General features: G+C 41.2%; 2 protein-coding genes across 6 annotated transcripts in view; one reads left to right on the top strand and one right to left on the bottom strand.

Annotated features, from left to right (window-relative positions):
- Positions 1-80: 80 nt before the first annotated feature.
- Positions 81-8,931, top strand: slc5a11 (solute carrier family 5 member 11). The gene is made up of 15 exons (XM_040051402.1): positions 81-3,012; positions 3,775-3,846; positions 3,935-4,039; positions 4,128-4,187; positions 4,300-4,404; positions 4,504-4,609; positions 4,693-4,773; positions 4,858-5,063; positions 5,657-5,792; positions 5,966-6,073; positions 6,162-6,312; positions 6,989-7,157; positions 7,587-7,802; positions 8,126-8,300; positions 8,410-8,931. The coding sequence occupies exons 1-15, from the start codon at positions 2,860-2,862 to the stop codon at positions 8,637-8,639; spliced, it is 2,073 nt and encodes a 690-aa protein (XP_039907336.1). The 5' UTR covers positions 81-2,859; the 3' UTR covers positions 8,640-8,931.
- The window catches only part of arhgap17b (Rho GTPase activating protein 17b), a 25,368-nt gene continuing 20,609 nt past the window's right edge, over positions 8,929-13,687 (bottom strand). Inside the window, exons 17-21 of one of the 5 annotated variants that reach the window (XM_040051371.1) lie at positions 12,823-13,101; positions 12,080-12,204; positions 11,620-12,003; positions 10,656-10,707; positions 9,997-10,110 (exon numbers count right to left, since the gene is read on the bottom strand). In XM_040051371.1, the coding sequence (XP_039907305.1) occupies positions 10,700-10,707; positions 11,620-12,003; positions 12,080-12,204; positions 12,823-13,101 (796 nt within the window). In that variant the 3' untranslated portion in view covers positions 9,997-10,110; positions 10,656-10,699. Of the gene's footprint in view, positions 10,111-10,655; positions 10,708-11,619; positions 12,004-12,079; positions 12,205-12,822; positions 13,102-13,687 lie in introns of all 5 variants that reach the window. The other 4 variants (XM_040051380.1, XM_040051368.1, XM_040051359.1 and 1 more) reach the window with 4 other exon arrangements.

Genomic DNA, 13,687 nt, shown 5'->3' with positions numbered 1-13,687 from the left:
TTTTTAATGTGCCCACCGCACTGAATGTAACCTAAATTCTTTACTAAGTGATGCTTGTTTTCTTAAGTAAGTCCTCAGCTTAGGATGCATTCTTTGCAGCACTCCTTTAGTTTCAGTGGAATTTTCCATTTTCTACCATGCCAGCTGTGGTGGTAAGACTTTTTTTTTTGTATTGCTGTTGTATAATGCTTAACTCCTGACCCTACCAACTTGTGTATATGAATCATTGGCTCAAAGTCACTGTTGGTGGAATTTTCCATCTCAAACCGTGCCAATATACCAGTAGGATTTATTTATTTTTTGGATTGTTCATTTTGTTTCTGCATTGCTCCTATATAATGCTTTACTTCTTATCCTACCAACATGTACGTATATAAAGGTGACACTGGCTCCAGTCTCGAAGACACTGATAACAGATTGCCGAAGTGGGATTATGTGGATCTTACAGCGGGCACTGTGCAATAAATGAATGTTTAACTGTAGTCCACTGTTTGGTGTTATATCTATTAAAGTGTAAATAGGGATTATATTGTGCGTGTGGACTGTACAGAATAAGCCAGAATATGAAGAAAACATACGCTACAATTTATAAAGCACTTTGTTACTTTAATGTATTACCCAAGTATTTCTTTTACTGAATGTATGATATGATGGGACCATAGAGTTATACCACTGAGAGGGCGAAATATCATATCGTGTAGCAGCATTTGATATCATTTTCACACACAACTAATAATGCAGTATACCAGCTGTTCAGATATTCCAGTGCTTTGTAAAAACTGAAGCTTATAGCTAATATTTTTTGAAATCATAAGACAAATTATTACGGTAACAGTCATGTGTGCAGTCAGTAAAACCTTTGTTTTCTAATGGTATAAGTTGTAATGTTCTGGCTAAAGTACAGAATGTAAACCTCTAAGGCACTGGCGTTCATTTAAGGCCTACTAAGTGTTAAGTCTGTGTTTTGTATTGTAATCTAAATCTGACAAATATAAAGAGCTGTGTGAGATCCACATTTGGGTGAATGTCTTCTTCAGAACTTAAGCTGTCTTTATACAGGAATGCTGAATGGACTGTATTTATGCCAGGGCAAAATCAAACACCTCATATACCCGTGTCCTTACAACCTGATTACTGCTCCACATGGCATTGCTGCAACCAGTTAATCTCTGCTACTGAGGTGCAGTGTTAATGAGCATTTGTCTTTGTAAGATAAGCCTGTATCTGCATTTTTCTCTCCTGGACGTGAACACACACACACAATCTCAATGTTACTTTGATAGCATACTATCACTGCCCACATCTTTAGTGTATTTTACATGCATTTAACACATTCAGCAATCACAGTTATTTTGCTGGCAACGGGACTCTGTTGTGAAAAGACTTCCCTGTGTGGAGTAATAAATCTCTTACATTTTAACTACACCGTGTCGTGGACGAGGTAAAAGTGGAGTTTGATCTTTTGGAATGGAAGTGGAAGAAGCTTTGATTCCCAAGTCATTCGTGACACATTTGTGAATCGGTTGGCTTGCACGAGTTGACTTGCAGAGAGCCCAGCTGGAATGATACAAAGTGTGACGGTGTACTGAAAGGTAAGCTTGTTTTATTCAATTAATATCCAACAGAAAGCCTAAGAGGGTAAAATGGCGAGCTGCAGTTGTTGCCGTTATCTCAGATATAGCTGGTTTGTCATTTTTAATTCTACTATATTGGAGCAACTTTGACTAAGTCTTAAACAAGCCAGCAGATGTGTTTAAGAGTGGAGTACTTTTGGTGCTGTATAAAGCAGTCTGTCTGACATGGTGGTCAACTCAACTGCACACGCGTACATATACTCATTGGCCACTTTATTAGGTACACATTGGGTTGCACAACTGCTCATGAAGGCAAATTTTTAATCATCTAATCACATGGCAGCAACTGTGCCAACTCAGTGATCAAGAGGACATGCTGAAGTTCCAACCAAGCATCGGAATGGAGGGTTGTTTTTTTTTTTATTAAGGTTGTTTGTGCAAGATGAGCTCATCTAAATATTTCAGAAATTTTTGATCTGCTGGGATTTTCCCACATAACCAGGGTTTCAGAGAATAGTCCAAGAAAAGAGAGAATATCTAGTGAGCAGCAGTTCTCTGGGAGAAAATGCCTCAGACTAGAATGGCCAAACTGCTTCAAGCTGACAAGAAGGCAAATACCCACTTGTTGCAACTAAGGTATGCAGAGGAGCTTCTCTGAACACACAACATGTCAAACATTTAAAGTAGACATGCTACAGTAGCAGAAGACCACACCGAATACCACTGCTGTCAGCTAAGAACAGGATACAGTTCACATGGATTCACCAACATTGGACAAAACGAGACTGTAAAAATGTTGCCTGGTCTGATGAGTCTTGATTTCTGCTGCACATTTGGATAGTAGAGTCAAGGTCAAGGTAACTTTATTTATACCCATAGGCAAGGTAAATTTGCTTTACAGAAAAATTATAGCATTTGGCATCCCTTCAAAAAAAAAGAAGAAAAAAAAAAAGATTTGGTGTAAACAACATGAAAGCAAGGATCCACTCTGTCAACAGTTCAGACTGTGGTGGCACAGGAGATTCCTGTCACATACGGTCAGCTGAGAAATCTGCAGCAACCGTGTGATGCTTTCGTGTCGATCTGGATCAAAATCTCTGAGAAACGTTTGCTAAACTAACTGAATTTATGCCATGAAGAAAAAAGCCAGTCCAACCCAGTTCTAGCAATGTGTAAAAAAAAAAAGTCTGGTAATTGGATTTTATGTCTGTGTTTAAGGTGAAAAGAATTTTCTACTTCATTCATTGTCGGCTCCTGAGACTGACTTTAAATTCTTGGATTCCAGATGACCTTTGACCTTCCAGTAGAACGCCAGGGGACCAGCGTGCCCCCATCCCCATCCACATCGCCATCTCCAGGGCATGGCAGTACGCTTGACACCGTGGATATAGTGGTGCTGGTGATCTATTTTCTACTGGTGCTGGGAGTCGGCCTATGGGTAAGCACAGAAAATGATACCAACATTTTTACATGGCGATCTGTATTCTTTGTCATACAAACTAAAACAAATTCAGATCTAATGCCTTTAAATATAAAACATATTGTGAAGACCTCTGTATAGTATCTGTATCAGTGCTTTTTTCTTACTTAATCTTTGCAATCGGCAAATATCCTTCAATGAGAGCAGAGTGATCTGTATCAAGCTTTATCAGAATTTACATTCCACTTTTTTTATATTGCCCCTTTTCTTGCCCTTCTCCTATAATTAACTTCCTTTGATAACCTGGATGCTCATAAATGGAGATTAAAGATCATATTACTGTCCAGCAACAGTAAGAATGCAGTGTTTTTTTGTTGATAACAACAAAAAAACACCTCTAAATGTAAAAAGGTGGATTTGAGGTACCTGTGTTGACACATGAAGGCACATGAAGCTATAGAGTTCCCCTACATGGGTGGATTTTGTGGCTCTACAAGCTAAAAGAAGTGAGCCGGTGGGTCTGAAAGCCAGCCGGGATCTTTAGAAGCAGACACATTGTGATAATTTATACACAGACGATACGAGGGATGTTTAGATTTGGGATTGGGCAGCGAAATTTGGGTTTTGTGGTCCCTGAGATATGTTGTCTTATAAGTTTTAGAAGCCTTTTAACTTAATCTCTATCTTACAAATAGATTCCATCTCAGCATTATGAATAAATAGGTCTTCTGTTACTGTTACCTTTAAGAGGTTCTATAACATTTCCCATGTTTTTTCCAGTCCATGTGGAGGACAAAGCGCAGCACGGTGGATGGATACTTCTTAGCCGGGAAGAACATGACCTGGTGGCCGGTGAGTTGTGCAGAAACTCTATCTAGAGCACACTTTAAAAGTCAGATGGAGGCAAAATGTTCTGATTCGGACTCTCATCTATATTTAGGTGGGTGCTTCGCTGTTCGCCAGTAACATTGGCAGTGGACATTTCATCGGCCTGGCAGGGTCAGGAGCCGCAGCGGGAATTGGTGCCATTGCATACGAGTGGAATGTAAGAAAATAATCTGTCAAAAATAACTTTGATATGAAATATTAATAAGTTTAAATTCTTGATGGTGCTGATATTTGTTAACTGACAGGGTATGATGATGGTACTGCTGCTGGGATGGCTCTTCCTGCCCATTTATATTGCCTCTGGTGTGAGTTTTCTACACACACTCTGAAAAAAAGAAACAATAAGTTGTTGCATGCATGATTTTGGTCATTTATTCCCCCGTGATCTCATAGAGCTTGACCTTATTTCTTCTACAGGTGACAACGATGCCAGAGTATCTGCAGAGGCGGTTTGGTGGTAGAAGAACTCAGTTGTTTATAGCCATCCTTTCCTTATTTATTTACATCTTTACAAAAATATCGGTAGGCTATAATCCACAATAGTGATTTATTTTGTGAAGCTTTGTCTGGCTTAATTTCTTTCTAGTTTATTAGCATAAACCTATGTGTGTTTTTGGCCAGGTTGACATGTATGCAGGTGCCCTGTTCATTCAGCTTGCTTTACAATGGAACATCTACCTGGCTGTGGTGCTGCTGCTGTTAGTCACTGCTATCTATACTGTAGCAGGTGAGCTAAAGTCCCACTCATGTTGCCTGTTCTGTATTTTACCAGCTTCTAGAAGTGCATAATGTGCTGTTTGCTGTTCATAGGTGGTCTGGCTGCAGTTATCTATACAGATGCAGCTCAGACTGCTATCATGCTGGCAGGAGCTCTGACCCTCATGGGCTTCAGTAAGTGAGGATATGAGTGAAAATCACAGCTTCCAGTTTCCAACCCTTTATGATCCAGCTGATCTATTTAGTCTCTATGTGTAGGTTTTGTGGAGGTTGGAGGCTGGAATGCTTTCATGGAGGGTTACGGCAACGCCATCCCATCAATTCGTGTACCCAACTCGACCTGTGGCATCCCCCGAGAAGATGCTTTCCACATATTCAGAGATCCGGTGACTTCTGACCTCCCCTGGCCTGGTGTTATTGTCGGCATGTCCATCCCCTCCATGTGGTACTGGTGCTCTGATCAGGTCAGTGATTTTCAAAGCTAAAGTTATGAAAGTTAAAGTTATGAAAGGAAGCTTTCCCCTCAGAGAGTGTTTAATCGGTAGAGTTCAAATCAAAGACTTCATAGGCAAACCTCGTTTCTACAGTGAGGGCAGTTCAGAGCTCGTGAGCCCTGATTTACCAACATCAGCATTAAAAAATGAATTTAAGATGTAAGATGTCAAGAGATCTTTCATCTATAAAATATAAAAGTACAACTTAGAGCTTTTACATCTTGTTGATGCCGATTAAAAATTTTCTCTGAAGTACTCAGAGAGTTTTAATCTGAAAATCCTCATCTTAAGAATTACTCCGTAAAGAAGCTGGCATGTTTCAAAGATCCAACTGAAGTGAGATAAGAAAAAGCACGGTTAGTTTTCATTAGCATTTACAGTCTTTCCAGATACACAGCAGCATCTGTTTAGCCCCTGATATCTTATAAATTCCTGAGTGATAGCAGTAAGCTTTGTGGTTTTCCATTCTGGCTTACACTTCACAGATATGTAGTTACCTGCTTTACATATATATACTTATATGTATATTTATTGGTCAGCTTTTAATTCGGGACTCTCTGCAGGTCATTGTGCAGCGCTCTCTGGCTGCCAAGACCCTGACCCATGCAAAAGGAGGCTCCCTGCTGGCTGCGTACCTCAAAGTTCTGCCCTTCTTTGCCATCATGATCCCCGGCATGATCAGCAGGATACTTTACACAGGTATAGTGAGAACTGTATGCTGCAGCTGGAATACTGTGTTTGACCTTACTGCATATTATAACATTAGCCTCCATAATGGTGCTGAAAGTGTGTGAGGTATTTAGGTAACACTAAACAAAAATATTGTGGATATTTGAGTTTGACTGACGCGTGTGTGTTTCTACTGTGCATAGACGAAGTGGCTTGTGCAGAACCTGAGGTGTGCAGAGAGATTTGTGGCAATCCAGTGGGGTGTTCAGACATCGCTTATGCCAAACTGGTCATGGAGCTTCTTCCTGCAGGTGAGAGACTCTTTCTGCTGCACCTCGTTTCCTTCTTCATGCTTTACGTGACGAGTCTTTTATGGTAACGGTGCGTCTTTCCTCCCAGGACTGCGGGGCTTGATGATGGCTGTGATGATTGCTGCTCTCATGTCTTCGCTGACCTCCATCTTTAACAGTGCCAGCACCATTTTTACCATGGACTTGTGGAAGACTTTCAGATCCCGTGCTTCTGAATGGGAGCTCATGATTGTGGGCAGGTATGTGACCACGTCAGGGCATTCTGATATAAAACATGCAGCATGTATATCGTATGCTGAGACTGAAATTTGAGCAGAAAAGCATTTCTGCACTTTATTCTTACTTAGAGCATCTACATTTGGAAAACTGAGCATAGTATTAGTTCAGTAAGTCGATCTTGTTAATGCCAACCTGCGTATACTTTTATGATTCAATCAACAAATCTCACACAGGGGACACTGTTTAAGTTGCTGCTGCTGCCTCTGCAAGCTATTTTGAATCCCACCCCCACCTCAGCTCCTTCTTTTTATGTTGTCTGACTTAATGAATGTAATGTTTGTGGTCTTTGATGCCTGCTCTGTTCTGTAAGAGGCGTTTTGATGTTGCTCTCCCCGCCTCCAGCTTTGCATGCATGCAAAATGAAAGAGTGGGGTGATCCCATAAGAGAGCTCATATATGAATTACAGCAGATGGAAATAACAACCTACTTTAATTAAAGTGGTCCTGTCTGAGAAAGCTTTGTATAAGGCCCTTTATGTGAGCTCATCCACCAAACTTTACTCAATAATGGCTAAATGCATTGTGTCGTTTAGATTCCAGCGCCTTTAGTTTTCTGCTCTTTGTCAAATCTGTGCATTACAGAACCTCATTATTATTGCATAACGCCCGTTTTATGGTTTGATGTGTGTGCTGCAGAGTGTTTGTGCTTGTGTTGGTTGTGGTGTCTGTTTTGTGGATTCCAGTCGTCCAGGCCAGTCAGGGTGGCCAGCTCTTCATCTACATCCAGTCCATCAGCACTTACCTCCAGCCCCCCGTCTCCATCATCTTCCTCATGGGCTGCTTTTGGAAGAGGACCAATGAGAAGGCAAGCTGTTTTTTCTTCTTCTTCAGAATGTTCTTGCGATTGATCAAGTAATTCATGGAAAATACACCCGCTGGTCACTTTATTAGGTACACCTGTTCAACTTCTCGCTACTGCAAATATCTAAACAGCCATTCACATGGCAACAACTAAATGCTGCCATGTGACTGACAGACGTGTTCAAGACGACTTGCTGAACTTGAATGTGACAGTAAGGAGATTTAAGTGACTTGGCACAGTTGCTGTTTGGTGTGGCATGCTTCCAGCAACTTGTTGAATCTATGCCCTAAAGAAGTTAAGGCAGTTCTGAAGGCAAAAAGCAGGTCCAACCCAGCATTAGTGAGGTGTAGCTAATAAAGTGGCCGTTGAGTGTATATTCATGTTCCATTATACTGTGTATAATGCTGATGTTTGACTCCCTCCCTGGTGCAGGGTGCTTTCTGGGGCCTGGCTATTGGCCTTGTGGTCGGGTGTATTCGTATGTTACTGGACTTCATCTACCCTGCTCCACTGTGCTATGAAGAGGACGACAGACCTGCAGTGTTAAAATATGTTCATTACCTCTACTTCTCCATGTTGCTGTCCTTCATTACCCTCTTTGTGGTGGTTGTAGTGAGCTTGGCTACAGAGGAGCCAAAACCAGAGCAGGTGAAGCCACTGTTAACTTTCAAGAAAATGCCGACTGTCTTTAAACACACTTTTGCTAAGACATGAGCGATGGATGGATGGATGGAAACATTACAAGGATCAGCTCATAACATCGCTCTGTAGCACCACTAGGTGTCAATAATACCTCAGGGTACATTTATAATGAGACTGTCTTGTTAATTACCTTTTAAAGTCTGAAGAGAACATTTCAACATATGTAGTGTAATTCGCACCTCTCTACAATACATAGATTTCTTTAACTCTCAGAAAGTTTGACTGTCACTTTTGTTTCTTTACAAAAACAACAAAAAAAACAAAAACAGATTAGTCGACTCACATGGTTCACAAGACTCGACCCAGCAAAGCCTCGAGAGCAGGTGTTTGCATCAGAGCAAAGCAGCACAACATTAGATGTAATTGCTATTCAGACTGATGATGTGGGAGCCACTAGGAGAGAGGTGGGAAGCAGCAATGGAAATGCGTGTCATCACAGGAAAGGTGGGTCTCTGTCCTGCTCTCTTTTCCATTTGGCAACTCTTCAGCTCAACACATCTATGAGACAATTCCAAGTTATTTTTCCCCTCCCTCTCTCCTTTTAACCCTTTAGATTCAGCATCGTCTGCCAGCAGTATACGCAGTCAGTCCAAGCTGATGTCTGCCCTCTACTGGCTGTGTGGGATGGAGAGACGGAACAAGGAAGCTGATCCCGCTCCGCTTCCTGCACCTGAACAAACGATCTGTTCTCTGGAGGAAAAGCCTCGTCTACAACTCATTGTTAATGCAAACCTCATCATTTGCCTCTCTGTAACCGCCTTTATCATTGGTTACTGGGCTTGATGGGCAGTAAATGGACAAAGAATGGGCTGCATGAAAGACTGTAGAGATTTGAATGTTTTATTTTTTCACTCTTTGTAAAGTTTTATCTTAAAAATTATAAAAATGTGGTTGACTTTTTGTAATACGAATCATATGAAAATGTCATGTCAATTGTTGCTTAAAAAACAACAACAAAAAAACCCCCTCAATGGACAGAGTGCAGGCAACTTGTTTTTTTCTTTTCCAAAGAAGAGACCATTTATGAGCAATAATATTTGACATAAAAAAAAAAAAATCATTCAAGATAAAAAACTGTTGAACAATCTTTATTTAGATCAAAAACGAATTGCGCAGTGCATTTTGTGCAGAAGAACCACCATAAAAATGCTTAAACAACCAAAAAAAGAAAAGAAAAAAAAAAAAAAAAGCTGAAAATAAGGCAAAGCTAATGAGCCATAGTAAAAAAAAAAAAAAAAAAAAAAAATTCTACAAATTTTAATCACATGCTGGAGTTTGGTCATAGCTTTTGAGTGTGATAGAAAAATCAGTTACATTTAGCAGGAGAAAAAAAAAATCAGTTATATTTTTGTCAGCTTTGTGAATCAGGTCCATGGAAATCAAAGAAAATTCAAACTGAAAACTGCCCTGAATAACTAATAAATGGCAGTGTGTGCACGCTGGGATGGGACAGCAGTGGAAGAGAAACTGTTATATTGCACTCACACTAAAATATTTGGTCATTAGCAACCATAACAATGGCTCAACATTTGAACTCAGTTTGCTTTGGCTAACAGTCATTTCCTTTGGTCCTTCATAGTATTGCTGTGGACATGAGGGAATTATTTACTCACTGAAAATTTTTCTTTATTTGGGTTTATGTGGTAAAACCAGATTCACATTTTAAAGAAGTATTTGCATAATTGAAGATTTAATAGTAATAGTTTTAAAAAAAATAAAAAGATTAACTTTACCAGCATTCTGAAGCCAGCTGCGATATTGCTGAGGTTTTATGTTAAAGCCCCGCTAGCCTTGTTCCTCACAAGGCCCTGCAGTCCAATCAGAGAATACCCAAGCAGTATGTGGAGCAAACCGTTTAATGTGCAGTCTAATGTGGAAAGTGATAGCTGGACAGGGCCCTTGTGGTCTGAACGACTAACTTAAGATGAGGTTTCTGGTGTGAGTCAGTATAGCAGAGGAAAAGGCAGCCATTCGTTTCCAGCGACACTCTGACATCATGTGAGCGGTACTTGAAGAGCCGGAGCGATTTCATTTTGAGTTACCCCGTCTTATGTTTGATCATAAACAGTCAAGCCCAGACTTTAAAAAGCGGTGCTCTCTGTCTGGATGCTGGGGTCTGGGTTCAGGGCTGGGGGGGTGTTAGTGGTAGTAGTGGCGGTGGCAGGCTCTTGACCAGCAGAGCTTTCCCCTTCTTCATCCTCAATCACCTCAGGAATGATGGCTCTTCCAATCCCCTTTAGAACCAGGCCTCCTTCTGGAGAGGATGTTGAAGGGAACCAATCAGCAAACAAATCAATAAACCAAACCATATATAGACACTCAGTTTTAGACCGGGGAGCTCACACTCACACACACACACAGCAAGACACCAAGGATTGCTCTCATAAATAAATCTATTCTAACCAGCACTACTTGAGTAACTCTTTTTAGTTGGTGTGGCAGTCATGAGAGTTTCCTTGGTGTGTTAATCTTTAAATGCAATGCAAATTATTAATAAAAATAAAAAATAAAAAAAAATAAAAAAAAATCTGTTCAAGAGAACACACACACACACACACACACACACACACACACACACACACACACACACACACACAGTCTGTTAGTAACAACAAATACAAAAAACTGCAAGCATGTTAGTGTTGTTGCAAAGCATAGCTAAAGCCTAGGACAAAAGCACCAAGCCTACATATAAATGTATATGTGCACGCCCACACACGCCACTTTTCTCTCCCCCAGACAGATGCACATGCAGTACACACAGACCGAGGTTAATGCATCAGCCAATCAGATCCTTACCATTACCTGCCTTACAAAGCTCATCTTACAGGCAGGCCCGCAGCTCAGACATCTGCAATATTTACACATATGCCGTCATGCATCAGATCACCACAGCTCGTTTGTAAGTGTGTGAGCCAAAAATGAGACAGTGAAACCAAAAGCCACTGAGCTAAATATAGCACTGCTCCGAGAAGAAGCTGAAATCACTCAATAACAGAAGTGAATATAGTACCAGCAGACGGCCAGCAAGTGAGTGAGTTCAATAATGGGAATGTCTGCACAAAGAAAATCATTTAAACAACAACAACAACAAAAACAACAACAACAACAACAACAAAAAAAACCCCACACCAAAGAAAGCATCTATTCTTCAGTAGATCTGGTAACTTCCTTCAAAAACTTGTCTGAATAAACAACAATTGCCTTTTATCTAGATTGTTTTCAAAGGTGGAGTGTAACCATGGTGGAAGTGGTCAGATGTTAAGTTAAAATGATACTTCACCATTACTCGGAGGTCATTTTAGCAGATATACATTTCAGATTAATGATTTATTATGTGGTTTATTATCTGGGGTCACATCACCGTACTGTTATTTAATTTGCATATTCTTCTGTACTCTTGTATTTTTTTCTTGGTAGCTCTTCAAATGCACGACCCTTATGTGGAGTTTTTAAAGTTAACAAAAAATAAATTAATACATTTAAAAAAATATATTTAAATCACACATCTTTGCAACCACTGCACTGCAAAAGTGGCCAAATCAACGATTACTCTGTTTAGAGGTTAAAGCTTTGTATGTACACATACAACTTATTTTAGTAATGTTTTTGTTGCAGTAGTTGATTTCTGCCACACTGTATTGCTGACACCATTTAAGTCGATGATGCAAACCTTTGTATTTTAGTATAAAATATTTTTAGTATAGTATATTAATTTTATACAAAAAACAAAAAACAAAAACTGAGACACAGACTGGTTTACCTGTTATGATCTTTGAGGCCGAGTTGCACATGCCATTGCCGCTGTCATTTGCTGCCGGTTGCGGAGGCGGTGGCATGCTGGGACGGGGTTTCGGTTTTGGAGCTGGCCTCGAGGGTCGAGGGAGAGATCCGGAGTGGAAGAGCGGCGGAGTGTCAGGAGGGGTGGGACTGCTAGGGGGAGAGTGCTCTGACTCTCCCTGGGCTTGTTGGGGTGTAGGCGGCTGTGGGGGTGGATGGCTCGGAGCTTGGATTAGGGCATCTTTGCTGTGGACACGACGGGGCGTGATGGGTGGGTGCTGCGGGGAACCGGGTGCTTGGGTGTTACTGAGCTGAGAGGCAAACGGGCTGGCCTGTTTGGGTGGGGCTGGGGCTTGCTTCTTGGTGCCTTCAGAGGAAAACGTACTTATTAAATCTCATTTGCTATATTAAACCACTAAAATAGCAGATTTAGATTTCCTCACCTCTGCGGACCATGTGTGGACTAGGCCCTTTGGAGCTTCCCTGAGGGTGTGGGGTTCCTACAGCGAGATGGACCGCTGAACCATTCCTCTGCGGAGGCGGGGTGGACATGTGCTCACGGGCCGGGCTGTGAAAACACCACAGTTCCAATTATTAATCCATTTCCGTGTCATACACCCTTAACATTCAAGGATCAAGTGCAGCACCAGTGCTCATGCATAAAACCAACTGCACACCTTTCCATTCAAAGAATAATTATACTTGATTAGGTTATTACAGAAAGAATGACTCAAAAGGATCGATAAACACACGAAGAAAGCACGGGATGCAAAAATCATGAAAGAAGTCCATTCAGCGGATGGAACAAGTGTTCAGTAATGAGACACATGCATAAAAACAAAGTCTTCGAAGCTTCAAAGTTGTTAAACCACCAGACAGACGAGCAGACAGGAAGGAAAGACAGCTTCTCTTTATAAACAGAAACCGAGAGTTCTGTTGATCATCACAAACAGAGGGCAGGGGGAAAGTTGTGCAAAGCATAACAGTGTTTTTCATTTATTTACATTATTAATTAATGAAGCAGATTTAATACTTGCAGACATTATAGACATTTTTATGCTCATGATTTTTTTGTGACGTCCAGTAAATCAAATTAATCAAATACATGGCAAACAAAGGGTGGCGAGCTCCGGATCGGATGATTGGCTGCAGTGGAGTACCGGTGCTACCTCAGCTCACTCCTTACCTGCTCTCCTCTGTGCTGAGCTGGGTTACAACCTGATGTTGCACTGTGGCTACCTGGACCCCACCAACCAGACCACCACCACCACCACCGCCAGCAACACTCAAGCCAGGCTGCTCAGCCTCTGAAGGAGGAGGAGGAGGATGGGGTTCGAGCTGTGTAGGAGTCCCGGCTTCCAGAGGGGGTAATGGGGGTTGGAAGGTGGGTGAGGTTAGTGGTGACTGCTTTCTATTTAAGACGCTGGTTCTGCGAGGAGCGGGCTCCGGCTGTTTGTTAACAGGGCTAGGGAGGGGGGGAGAGGGGAGAGTGTTCAGGAGGGCAAACCACAGGCCATCAGACAAGAGTGAAGGAGCAAGAGACTCAGAGACAAAGGAAAACAAAAACGACAAACAAAAACAAAAACCCCCTCGAAAGAACCCAGCGAGAGCAGTGAGAGATGTTGTGATGTCGAGACAGAAAGAGACGCCACTTCCTGAGTGGAACGAAACCGGTTCAGAAAGAAGAACCCAAAGAGGACATAAAACCACATGAGTGACCTTTAAAATAGAACAACTTTGAACTGCAACATTAATGCGGCGACAGGTGAAATAGAGAAAAAAAAAAAAAAAAAAAAGATGACAAAAATGCAAGCCCACGCAAAACATAAAACCAGCAACCTACAGTGCAACCTAAGCTTTAATTGGAAATTAAGGAGATAACACAAGAGTACACAACAGTAACACAAGAGAAATACTTGAGACAAAAATGGATTCCCAAACATTATTAAAAAGGCTTTGTGTTTCATAAATGTTATGGTCATGTTACGGACGAATCTCAGCAAAATATAACTGATTAGCTTAAAACACAACAAATGTAGTGCACAAATCAC

This window comes from Simochromis diagramma, unplaced genomic scaffold (genome assembly GCF_900408965.1).
Source record: "Simochromis diagramma unplaced genomic scaffold, fSimDia1.1 OVJJ01000321.1, whole genome shotgun sequence".
In the NCBI taxonomy this organism is placed as follows: domain Eukaryota; kingdom Metazoa; phylum Chordata; class Actinopteri; order Cichliformes; family Cichlidae; genus Simochromis; species Simochromis diagramma.
The sequence above is the reverse complement of the archived record's forward strand: the minus strand, read 5'-3'. Positions and strand labels throughout refer to the sequence as shown.

Bases quoted from the DNA above. Each gene is read 5' to 3' on its own strand.
- slc5a11 (XM_040051402.1), top strand. From the start codon at position 2,860: ATGACCTTTGACCTTCCAGTAGAACGCCAGGGGACCAGCGTGCCCCCA. The intron at 6,313-6,988 runs GTATGTGACCAC...TGTGTGCTGCAG, and splicing joins GAGCTCATGATTGTGGGCAG to AGTGTTTGTGCTTGTGTTGG. The intron at 8,301-8,409 runs GTGGGTCTCTGT...TTAACCCTTTAG, and splicing joins TGCGTGTCATCACAGGAAAG to ATTCAGCATCGTCTGCCAGC.